Source organism: Seriola aureovittata, chromosome 15 (genome assembly GCF_021018895.1).
Source record: "Seriola aureovittata isolate HTS-2021-v1 ecotype China chromosome 15, ASM2101889v1, whole genome shotgun sequence".
NCBI lineage: Eukaryota > Metazoa > Chordata > Actinopteri > Carangiformes > Carangidae > Seriola > Seriola aureovittata.
In genome coordinates, this window is record NC_079378.1 from 26,115,151 (window position 1) to 26,127,430 (window position 12,280).

Here is a 12,280-nt window from a genome sequence, read left to right on the forward strand (position 1 = left end):
AAGGGAATCATGGGTAATTGTAACGTCTCTTCGAACACGTCAGATTGGTCACCGCTAGAAAACGAAGGTAGGATAACGCCATTGACGGAAAGATGGCGGCAGCGGTGAGCGTGAGTTCGCTAAAGTCTCAAACGGATGGACAGGGTCTTGTTGTTGTGGTCGTGTTGTGACAGATCAGAGGATTTTACAGAGCTACAGTCACCAGCTACAGACTGAATGTTACTGCTTCTCACGTGAAACACACTCTCTGTTTTAAACTGTGTAACATCATGTGGCACCACTTTCCACCTCTGTTCTTCAGGCTCTTTGATGACTATCGTTAACTATAAACTGTAGTCGTAAACCCATTTCTTGTTCCCGACATTTCTGCAGTTAAAATGCAACCCAGGTTCACTGCTGCCCTCCACAGACGGTTGAATGTACTGCAACTCGATCAGGAGAAGTTTTCCAAGAAACCGAAACAACCGTCTGGGGGAGGTAACCGAGAAGAACAGCACATAATAATAACTTTTTGTGAGTAAATTAACCATAAACACATGAACATATAATATCAGTGAATAACAGGAATATATTAAATATATGTCACTGAAAACACAGGAGGTAAAAAAGTAGAACAAGAGAAAACTGCCCCTGTCATGTAAGTATTTATATCCATGGATTTGTATTTTAACTAAATTAAAACATTATTAATGTATGTGGGTTTAATATTAAGTAAATGTAGGCCATTGTATGTGGGTGTAATGTAAGTCATGCAGACAAATCTTCATTGGGTTTTCACTGAGTCATAATGTATGAATATGAAATTTACCAGTGATGTGATAAACTAGGTCACTATGTCGCCCTCTGGTGGCTACACTGAAATCTACAGAGGTGACATTGTGTCTGTTGACAGTATTTACTGACTGATTGAATATTGAGAGATCACACTGTTTCCCTCTGCAGTGGACTTCACATTGTGTCTGTGTCTGTTAAACTGTTCATGTTGACACAGCTGATTCTCCTCCTTAACAGTTTTATTTTGATATGAGGATGTATGTGCTTCCCTTCAGAGAGGAAATTTAAATGATTCGTGGGATGTCTTTGCTTTTACTGTCAAGAGAAGTTAATAATGAACTTCTCTCACAGGATAAAAGATCATTTGATGTAAAACGAGAATTTGTGTTGCTCTGTTGTCTTTTGTGTATTTCATTAGCTCATGTGTGTCTCATGTGTTCATAATGTATTCGATCACGTGACTGATAATCATGTTAAAGTTAGAATAATTAACACAAATTAGGGACTTATCTAGACTTAATATAACTGTACCCTACCTCTGGTTCTACCACTAATATTACGACCAACAATGCTACTATTATTATTAATATTAATATTGCACTCACACTATTATTAGTACTTTTACTACTAATACTCAGTGTTTATTTTGGGCCTATATCACATGTCATAGCATCATCTAAGTATCTTTGTAATGTCCATCAAAACTCAACAAGAAAATATATTCTACAAAATACACAAAAACAACACATATAATCAATTATAAAATAAAATGACTATGATTCATAATGAGTTCCTGATCCTCCAATCAAACGATAAGGATTTACAGTTCCTCATGCCCCTTCAGTTACTAAGAAACCAGCCTGAGGTCTGTGTTTTACTCTGTTTCTCTGTTAAAAGCACTTCTTGTTTCTGTAGAGTTGACAAACCACATAAAAAAACAAACAAATAAACAACATTACAACAGCAACATGAAATCAATAACACGTTCATCGTATTAAAGATAAGATCTTTGAACGACATGTGACTCAGAGTCTGTGTTATTCAGTAGGTCAATGCACCTCAAACCTGTCAAACCTCACGATTTGTTTTGTCTTCCCTACAGCCCAACATCCACTTGCCCCAAGCACTTGAGAAAATAAACATTATTCTCTCTTTCTCTCTCCCCTCCTCTGTCTCTCTATGTCAGTGTGATCAGTTTCTTGACTTCCTCCTTTGGAGTGGCTGGGCTGAATACCAGAACACAGGATATGCTTCGCAGTGCTCTCAGTTTCACAGCAGCAGCAGCAGGAGCAGCAGCAGCAGCAGCAGCAGCAGCCGCCGTGAGGACGACACGCTCTGCAGTCAAGATGAGTGCTGGGGATGTGGTCTGCACCGGCTGGCTCATCAAATCCCCCCCGGAGAAGAAACTGAAGAGATTTGTGAGTAGGACACACTGGACACTTGTTTATGTCCTCTGTAGGAATGCCAGGTTGTGCTGTGTGCTGTGTGTGTGTGTGTGTGTGTGTGTGTGTGTGTGTGTGTGTGTGTGTGTGTGTGTGTGTGTGTGTGTGTGTGTGTTATGATGTGGAATGAGGACTTGGAAACATACTGGAGGCTTATCTGCTTTTGTTAAACTGAGCTGTAATTCAGTCTCCTTTGTATTGTCTTCCTCATTTCTATAAGCCACCTCACTGTTGTGTTGTTGTGGAGATACTTCAGAGTTCAAACAACAACCTCCAGTATTATGATAAGAACAACATGTCACACGCTGCAGTACTAAGTATATATACATAACTGCTTACATGGACATATAGAGGCTTCAGTGTTTTGTGGTTGTTGGGGTCATGTGATAATGTTGGCCACTCACTGTGCTGTGTGTGTGTGTGTGTGTGTGTGTGTGTGTGGTGTGTGTGTGTGTGTGTTGTGTGTGTGTGTGTGTGTGTGTGTGTGTGTGTTATGATGTGGAATGAGGACTTGGAAACATACTGGAGGCTTATCTGCTTTTGTTAAACTGAGCTGTAATTCAGTCTCCTTTGTATTGTCTTCCTCATTTCTATAAGCCACCTCACTGTTGTGTTGTTGTGGAGATACTTCAGAGTTCAAACAACAACCTCCAGTATTATGATAAGAACAACATGTCACACGCTGCAGTACTAAGTATATATACATAACTGCTTACATGGACATATAGAGGCTTCAGTGTTTTGTGGTTGTTGGGGTCATGTGATAATGTTGGCCACTCACTGTGCTGTGTGTGTGTGTGTGTGTGTGTGTGTGTGTGTGTGTGTGTGTGTGTGTGTGTGTGTGTGTGTGTGTGTGGGTGTATGTGTGTGTGTGATGACCGTGTATATTGTGAAACATGGAAAGCAGTGTCAGCAGCAGTCAGACTCTTCAGACTTCAGCGACAAGCAGAAATAGTCCAGCTCTGTGACGGCTGTTTGCACTTCCCCTGTGAACAGAGGCGGAGGAGGGCATTTATCAACAGCAGTGCAGGGAGGAGAGTGGATCGAGGTGTCAGTGTGCTGATGGGGGTTTGGGGCGGGAAATAGAAAGTTATTTTAGCACACCATGCAAATGTTGTTGATGACAGAGAACAAAGTAAATAAATTTTTTTCAGACTGTTAGGAGGACAGGTTCACTATCTGCCTGATTATTCAAATGTCAGGTACAGACGATTATGGAAATGTCCATAATTGCTGCGTATGATGTCATCGGAAGAACATGAAGATCCTCGCTTAGTCACCACACCTGCTGTATAGGTGATGGTTGGGTTGCTGACTTTAGCTCTAGCTCCTTAGTTTTCCTTTCTTTTCACTTCATCCTCTCAGCCTTGGAACAACCTGTTGTCTCATTTTGTGCCAACATTACATCTCCCCTCACTGCCATGACAAATGTGTCTAACGCTCATCTGCTGTGTCCCATCCACTGCCTAGGGTGGTGAGGTCGGCCCTTACTCACTATTGTTTGTAGTCTTTTATCAAGATTTACATTTACATTTGAATGAATGAATAATTGAATGAATGTTCACCATCTGCTGAGGAAGACCATGAGATAAAGAAGGTGAAACCTTCTGACTTGCTCTGTATTTACTTGTGTTCTATTTTTGTGAAAGATCAGAACAAAAAAGACTCCATATAACATTAATTTATGTTATTAAGCTGAAGCTTAGTGTTTGATTAGCATCGCGTGTTTATACAACAACATATTTCAAGAGGACACATCTTCCAGATTCAAAACATCTATCAAATTTCCATCTAGTTTCGGTTTCCTCTTAACCTTGTTTTTGGCAGTAAGTGTGTGTGTCTAACCATTTCCTGGTGTGAACACATAAATTACCAACTGACTTGTGCAGGAGCGGATCACCTCCCATGTTATGCTTTTAGTTTTCACAGCACACAGAGCAGGATCCACCCATACCATGTACACAAAACCACAACAGCTTTACACCCAGCGTCACTGTAACCAATTCTTTTTAATCATTACTATTTTAAATAATAACGTTTAACCCCTTCATGACTAGCACCCTCTGCAGCGAGGGTTCAGGTAGATCTTTGGAGCTAGAAACAAAAGTGTTTAGTTTTCAGGAGGTTGTCAGTATGAAGCAGTGACCGTGTTGTATAAATACCTCTTTCGTTCGTGTTCGACATTTTCTGTTAAATACAGTGAACTTCCTCTTCTCTGTACTTCTGGGAAACTAGAGCTGAGGTTCCGCTTACTGACCATATCAAGACTTCGAGTTTAAAGTTGCTAGGTTAGCTGTTGTGAGCAGGAGCTGTGATCTAATTCTCATGACTGGTCATGACTAATTGTAGTCATGGGGGGAGGCATTACTGTTGAATCATGAAGCTCTGTGTTGAAAAGGAATAATATGATAGTGTAAGTTAAGACTCTATGATACACTGTTTGTGTCTTTCTCTTCAGGCGTGGAGGAAACGCTGGTTCGTGCTTCGCAGAGGTCGGATGAGCGGTAATCCTGACGTGCTGGAGTACTACCAAAGCAAGAACTCCAAGAAGCCAATCCGCACCATCGACCTGAGAGAGTGTGTGGTCGAAATGCTCAACGGACAACTCAGGATAAAGAGAGACTTCCATGGGAAGCACCTCTTTGTGGTGAAGACCTCATCTCGCATTTTTTACCTGGTGGCCAAGACTGAGGAGGAGATGAACAGCTGGATCAGTAGCATCAGTCAGATATGTCAGTTTGGGAGCCTGGAGGACGCAGGTAAATACAAAGAGCATATACCTGTATATACCTACCTGTATGTACCTGTATATACCTGTCCCATTGAAAATCACAGTGTTACTGTAGATTCACTCCTCGGGTCCAGAAGAAGTTAGTGTCACTTGTCTCCACACAGGAAGTTGCGGAGTGAAAGTCAAACCTTGAATTTAGGTCAAAACAGACTGTTCTTTTTGTGCTTTGTGGTTTTGGTAAAACAACAGACTAGACCAGTTTCAAACATGCACAAGGTCTTTGCTGATCACTAACTCACATGATTTTTCAATACTGAAGTTCAATTCTCCAATATCTTGTGAAAACTGGGAGCAACTGGGGGAAAGTTGGGGCTGTCAACGTCCAGAGCTTTAACTGACACCAGTTTCAGACAACAGTTATACAATAATACACAAACTAGCTTGAACATTTCCATGGTGTGCCAGGTTTGAGTCATTTCAAGGAAGTGGTAGAGTGATGAACATGTTTTTATTTTTTATTTCAATATAGACAGAAAAATGTGCAGATGAAAGACAACGGACAGAGAGAGACAAAAAAATATATACATTTTAAATATTTTGAAGGTTAAGTGTCTCACAACATATTAACACGATTATATGGTGAACATGTACAATGTTTAGTTGAACTAGACATGAATATTTACCTTTTATCTCTCTGTATTTAATGGCTTCAACGGCCTTAAGAGAAGAAAAATACTGAAAACACAAAGGAACAGTCACTGAGTTTAGGAACCCATAGTTTTAAATTTTCATTAGTTTAAATGTCTTTGACCTAACAATCCTGAAGCCAGTTTTCTATTACAAATCAGTTATTTTTTCACACTTTCAATTTGATCAAATCACCGTGTTTGCAACCAAAAAGCCAAAGCTATTTTCAGTTTAATAGTTCTCAGTCTCACTGACTTAGACAATAGTGAGTCTTTCTGAACTTATTCCCGCTCATTTGGTGGAAGTGATTTCCCAGAATCCTGTTCCCATTGTGGCGGGTCTGAGAATTGACATAAAGCTGGACTAGGTCAGTAGTTTATATGAACTGAGACTGTGGCTCTGAAATGACGTGTATCTCAGCTGCTTTATCCCTTTACAACAAAACTCAATAATAATTTTATAAAATTTTCATGTGATATTGTTAAAAGAGTTGAAGAAATAAACAAACTCAGAATCACAGGATCTATTTTAGGATCAAAATGTAATGAGCCTCTCTTTAAAGCTGCAGGGAATCCTCTCTGAATGGAACCATTTCCCAAAATAAAATTCAAGGTAGTGAAAATAGACATGTGATACACCACAACTCCCTTCACTTCTGGGGAATGCCATGTTTTTATGGTTAATCCCAGTTTTTTTTTTAATCTAAAAACACCAGAGGGGAAATCCAGATTTGAAGAAGTAAATTTAATCAATCTGAATAATATTCGTTGAAGCAGCAAATTTCCTGACCATCAGCTGAAAAAAACATACAACAGTTTGTTGTGTTGCCTTCAGGTCGGTCAAACACATTTCTGTGTAACTGAGCTCTTAAACACAGTCACACATCTTCACACTGTGGTTATACATTTGATAAAAATCATATCTGCTGCTCTTTATCCCGCAGCAACAACAACCATGAGTAAATACAGCATTATAGTATAAATATGTTTTAACTCCTCTGGACTGTAAATGAATAAAGATGATATTTAAATTGTATATATATAAAAGGTGACCTCATATGTTAGATTATAGAATCTGCTTGAAGATGTTTCCTACAGTTTGTGTCATGCAGTTTAATGTTGCAACTGGAGATAACAGCAGATCAACAGAGCACTGAGGTCACCCTCAAATGAGCTGATAAATAATGAGATTTTATTGCTTCCGTGAACATACGCTGGGGATGAATTAGATACCATCTTCTGTGGGTTAATTTTTCTTTGTATAACATTAAAGTTTTCATTTAATTCCTTTAATTGGCAATAAAAGCCCCTGTATTCTTGTGTTTTATATCCCTATATTTACATTTCTTTTGCTGACACATGATCACAGTTTTTTCTCAGGGTAACGCTGCTTTGACCTTTGCACAAAACATCACTGTGTTTATGCATCTGAGGCAAAAGCAAAGACTTTCTGTTAGAATATTATCATCTGTGTGAAGGAGATAGAGCAACGGCAGACAGCTGCTGATATGCTGCCCTGCATGTTACCATAAATCACATGCTAAGTTGTATTCCTCACACTGAAGTGATGTCGCTTTAATCTAGAGCTTTCAGACATCAGATTCCACCTGGATCTGAAAAGAGCTGTGTGACAGGGCATCTCAGGAACTCTGTCAGGGAATATAAAAGGTTGTTCTGCAGCCACAAGAGAACACAAGCATCTGTTAAGGAGAGCAAATGTTTCATGAGAACATGCAAAGACTTTTTCTCCCTCGTGGCTCTGAAGCCTTGACTCAGTGGCCTTGGGTGAAATGGAATGAAACAAATTTCTGAACGAGGGCCAACCTGAGAGAAAGATGGAGACGATATAAACAAAAGAGGGAACAGGGCTCGTGTGTCTACTTTCAACCTGCCTGTATAAAATACCCTTCCTCTTTTCAAATTCACCTGCTCCATTTACAGCACATTCTGAGAACAGGCCTGGAGAAACCTGCCTGTGTGCTTGTGTTTGGTTTGTGTGCCAGTGTTTGATGGCAGTTTTCTTATCTTACTCGGGGTGGGTTTAATATTTCTGATGTTCAGTGCCCTTCTCCCCTCCTCTACAGAGAGCTCAGAAGAAGGCTTTCCTCACACCCCCACCTCCCTGCAGAGATCACCTGACAGCTCTGACCGAGCGTCTGTATCAAGCCAACCAGACTCCAGTCATCCCCTGGACTACCTCTTTCTGTCACAGTGTGAGACAGGGACTGCAAGCACTAGTAGGTACGTATAGTCTGTAAAACCCTCCACACAGGATGAAATAACGGCAAGTTCATGTCTGACAAATGTTTCCATTCTTTCTGTATCTGTAGACATGACAGCTTTTCAAACTCTGAGATCTCTCTGGAGCAGAAGTCCTCAGACGACGCTATCAAGGACATTGTCCCCTCACCTCTGTACACTGATTCCTCTCCATCCCTCTCTCACGCAAGCCCCAGCCCTTCTCTGTTCCCCCATGGAAAGCTGACTAACCCTCCTTTCAGCGCCCCATGCACCTCCATGGCTCTACCGTCATCCTCTTCCTCTCCTCTACGTCACTCTGCCATAAGTGTCTTCCAGTTTGACAAACCATATTCTTCTGCATCGTTTGAGGTGACGAACGATAGACAAACACCTCCTCCGCTGCCACCCAAGCCAAATCACCTGTCAGAGCAGCTCAGTGATGAGGGGGCTCACAAGCAGAGGGCGATGAGTGTCCGCCATTTCTCAAGTCACGCTGCACTCTTTCCCCGGAGGACGTCTATGTCGAGCCTGGACCATTTCAGAATGGGTGAATCAACAGAAACACATCCTCACAGTTCAGAAGCAAAGCCATCCAACACAGTGAAACATAATCCTGGTGCTGTTATGATAGGGAAGCATACGGATTCATGTCTTCTGCCTCTGAAAGTAAACTGTTGTAATAATATACCTTGTTTTTGTTCTTTTTAGGAGATGCTGAAAGCAGGTTGATGAGGAACAGAAGGCAGAGTCTCAATTTGGTAAGAAAATAATCAACAGCAGAAAAACCCCAAAACAAAAAATAAATAAAAGACACAAAAGTGTATTGATTTCCTCATCTAAGACTTGGCAAGAAAGTGCATTTCCCAAAACGTCATACTATTCCTTGAAAGCCACTGTAGGATCAAAAATGTACACCTTAACCCCCCATAGTGGTAGTCTTATTTTTATAAAAAAAAAACAAAAAAAACAAACTCATATCATTAAACTGAATAAATGCTCCAGTTGGACCAAAATGACATCATTGTGCACTTGTTTGATCTCATGACCCTTTGTTTTTCAGCAGCCTTGTTTAAATACCAAACAGGTTCAAAGTTACCAGGATGAGTCATATGTCCCTATGGCTTCTCCCTCTGCCTCTGTTTCCACGTTTGAATGTGATGGTTACATCCCCATGAGCCCCAGGACTTTCTCTTTCCTCAACCCACACTGTAATGTAGAATCCTCCACGTCGCTCAGCTCACTGATGTGTCAGTCTGGAGATCTCGCGCCACCTCCAGTTCACCGGCACCTGAAGCCTCGCTTGAGGAGAGGTAAGTCATGACATGCCTGAGCTTTTACTTCGTGTAGGGGGGGGGGGGGTCTCAAATATGTTTTGGAGTATGGGGTGTTTGGAAAACTTTAAACTGGCTCTATAGATGTTCAACTGAAAATGGTGATGATTTTGATCACATGCTGATTTATAGGAAACATCAGACACACTGACCTTTTTCCTCACAATGATCTTTACCCTGTTTGGAAACTGACCTTTCTGTGGCACATGGAATTATAACCGATCTAATGACTGTGTCCTTCCTCTATTCATAGCTCGACCTCCGCCTCTAGACTTAAGAGGCCTTTCTACCATCACAGAGTGTCCCACTCATCTTCCTCTGAGCAGAGCAATGACCGAATCATGGTGAGATTCACAACAAGTCCTCCAATCCATACGAGCATGTCGGTCGTTTGTGTCTTCCCTCATGAACGACCCAGAGGGATGTTTCGTAATATAGCGCCCCTACTGGTTTGCGAGGAGCAAGCCTCTGATGCGATCCATAGGAGTGTCTCCTCAAATAGCGCCCCTACGACTGCATGACTAACGGAACTCGGTTGTCATGGTTACCATAATAAACAAAGCAACTTTAACGAGAGCGGCGTACCGAACGTTGCAGTGGTTACTGTAATAATACGCTAATGGCTTGGTTAGGTTTAGGCACAAAAACTACTTGGTTTGGGTAAGTAAAAGATCATGATTTGGGTTACGATCAGTACTTCCTCAACATCAGACGACCTTTGTTGTCATGGTTACAATAATAACAACGAACGGCCATGGATAATAGAAACAATATAAGCTACTGGTTTCGGATGGGAATCGAACACCTATGTTCTATGTTGCATTGCTGCGTTTTGTTAATCCACCCACCCACTCCAACACCCTCATAACGCGGACTTCGTCGCTCTTTATACTACGTCACCGCACTTTTCCCTTTACTCCTGTCTTAATTACTACGACCATTAGATGTCGCCTAATAACAAAACGTAACTGTGGGTCATAATAAACTTCAGTTTTTCTACAGATCATTCCCTAATACCTGTGTTTTGTTTGTGGGACTACCTTTTCTTATAACAAGATCTCATTTATTCTCAGATTTAATATTTGTATTGTGTCAAATTAAAGATCATCGACCTTGGTTATAAACAAGTATATTTTCTCAGCTCAAGGAAAATTTCCTGTTACTCAGTTTCTGTAAAACCTCAGTTGCTCACTAATCTGACATTGATTCTTCCTGTTTTTTGTGTAATCGCAGCTTTTCAGTGGATTGTTTACTTCTTGAGAGAAAACTTGACAATGGGTACATTCCAAGAGATGAAGACACAATGGTAACATTTCTATTCACAGTATTGCAAACACACTCCACACAATACATAGGTAGTGTACAGACAGACAGTTTTAAGTCTATTAATGAAGTCAATTCAACCAGGTTTTTTCTGTGTTTCACTCAATGCATCATATGCATCAAACATATTGTACGATACAACCTGATGTGGCTTTCATGGCATAAAGAGAAGCTGGATTTCATTTTCTCTCTCCTAGACATTACTGATAATAACTCATCAGAGGAAGCTGCTATGGTGATAATGTACTTTCACTGTGTAGCTTATCAAGTCATGCAGCTTGTATCAACACATGAATCATTTACTCTTCACCTACAACTGGCCTTCAAAAAAAAAAAAATAATAAATGGAACTTAAATGGCACTTTCCGCACCATATCTAAAGTCACACTGAGGACCTTCCTGGCTGTGAGCACTTGTGAACACAGTGTGAACAATATAATAGCATTTCTCTGCAGTGAAGTTTGAAGAAAACCATATCAGTCCTGTGTTGCTGAGCTGGGCTCTCCTGAAGTCATTTCCTGTTTTCTCAGCTCAATTTGAAAATGATGTCTTAGATGTCTTAGACCGCTTTTTATTTACTCCATGATCAGACACTGTCAGCATTGTAACAGCTAAAATGTCGTATTAATGATCTGTTTTCTGTGGCTGACAGGAGTCAAGGCAACAGTTCTATCACACTTCTGATGGAGTGGTTCAACCCTGGCCGAAAAAATCAAACATTGATTATTTGTCCCTGGATTTCAACTCTGCATCCCCCTCTCCTGTGCAGAAGGTTTGTTACCATCAAATGAATGACAGACATGGACTGTGTTTTGCTCCATTGTACAAATGGAGCCTCTGTAGACACTAACCAACTCACACCATCTGAACAGTACAAGCTTCATATGTTGAAGAGAGATAAATGACCCTTTGACATTGTAAAAGGAATTGTCTTGTAACTGACCTCAGCTCAGCCACACTTAGCAGAGCTACACCATTACAATCACTACTTACTTTTAGCTCCACTGACCCTTTTCATTACCTTTTAAATGACCAGATCAATGCTAAGAACTTGTCCTGTATAAATTGCACGCTACGTACATGTGATATCATGTTGAAGCAGCTTATGCAAGAATGCTATTGTTACTGAAGAATTGAATGTTGTACATTACATCACTTACAATGAGAAATGCATGATCCACAATTTGTAAAGCAAGATCTCTCCCTGTTTGTCTAGAAGCCTTTTCTGTCTGACGAGCACAAAGTGGATTACGTTCAGGTGGATGAGAAGAAGACTCAGGCACTACAAAACACCAAAATGGAGTGGACAGATGTGCGGCAGTCAAAGACATAAATGAAAAATACATCAGGAACACTTGATTTCAAGAAGATCAGCAATAACACCAGCAAAGAGGACATTAATGAAGAGGACCAAAAACATTTCAAAAGCACTTTGAAAAACAGCATTGACATTAAAATGTACAAGAGTAAATAATAAGCAGTTAGAGACTTGTTATAGAGGAAACACAAAGTTGCACTGTAAAACTAAGTTAAGCATCAGTAGATCTGTAAATACTGCCTGATCATGCACTCATTTTTACTGTAGCATAAGGTTTGACCAAATTTTGCAAAGAGCATCACATTGCCTCATTGTAAAAGAATCTTGCTGTAAATGTATGTATTATAATTGTAAATGTAAAGAAGAAAAATATTTTAATGATAAAAAGTTTTTAAAATCTTTCTCTCCCTCATTATGTATCATGAACCAAAATG

General features: G+C 40.3%; 1 protein-coding gene across 3 annotated transcripts; it reads left to right on the plus strand.

Annotated features, from left to right (window-relative positions):
* The first annotated feature begins 1,989 nt into the window (after positions 1 to 1,989).
* gab3 (GRB2 associated binding protein 3) lies at positions 1,990 to 12,243 on the plus strand. Of its 3 annotated transcripts, none has more exons than XM_056396685.1 (10): positions 1,990 to 2,192; positions 4,675 to 4,975; positions 7,718 to 7,874; positions 7,964 to 8,421; positions 8,583 to 8,632; positions 8,935 to 9,184; positions 9,459 to 9,549; positions 10,439 to 10,511; positions 11,181 to 11,300; positions 11,748 to 12,243. In XM_056396685.1, the coding sequence occupies exons 1-10, from the start codon at positions 2,022 to 2,024 to the stop codon at positions 11,859 to 11,861; spliced, it is 1,785 nt and encodes a 594-aa protein (XP_056252660.1). In that variant the 5' UTR covers positions 1,990 to 2,021; the 3' UTR covers positions 11,862 to 12,243. The 3 variants fall into 3 exon arrangements, with proteins under 3 accessions (XP_056252660.1, XP_056252658.1, XP_056252659.1); XM_056396683.1 differs by having other exon boundaries at positions 1,993 to 2,192; positions 11,745 to 12,243; XM_056396684.1 differs by having other exon boundaries at positions 1,994 to 2,192; positions 8,938 to 9,184; positions 11,745 to 12,243.
* The last annotated feature ends 37 nt before the right edge of the window (positions 12,244 to 12,280 follow it).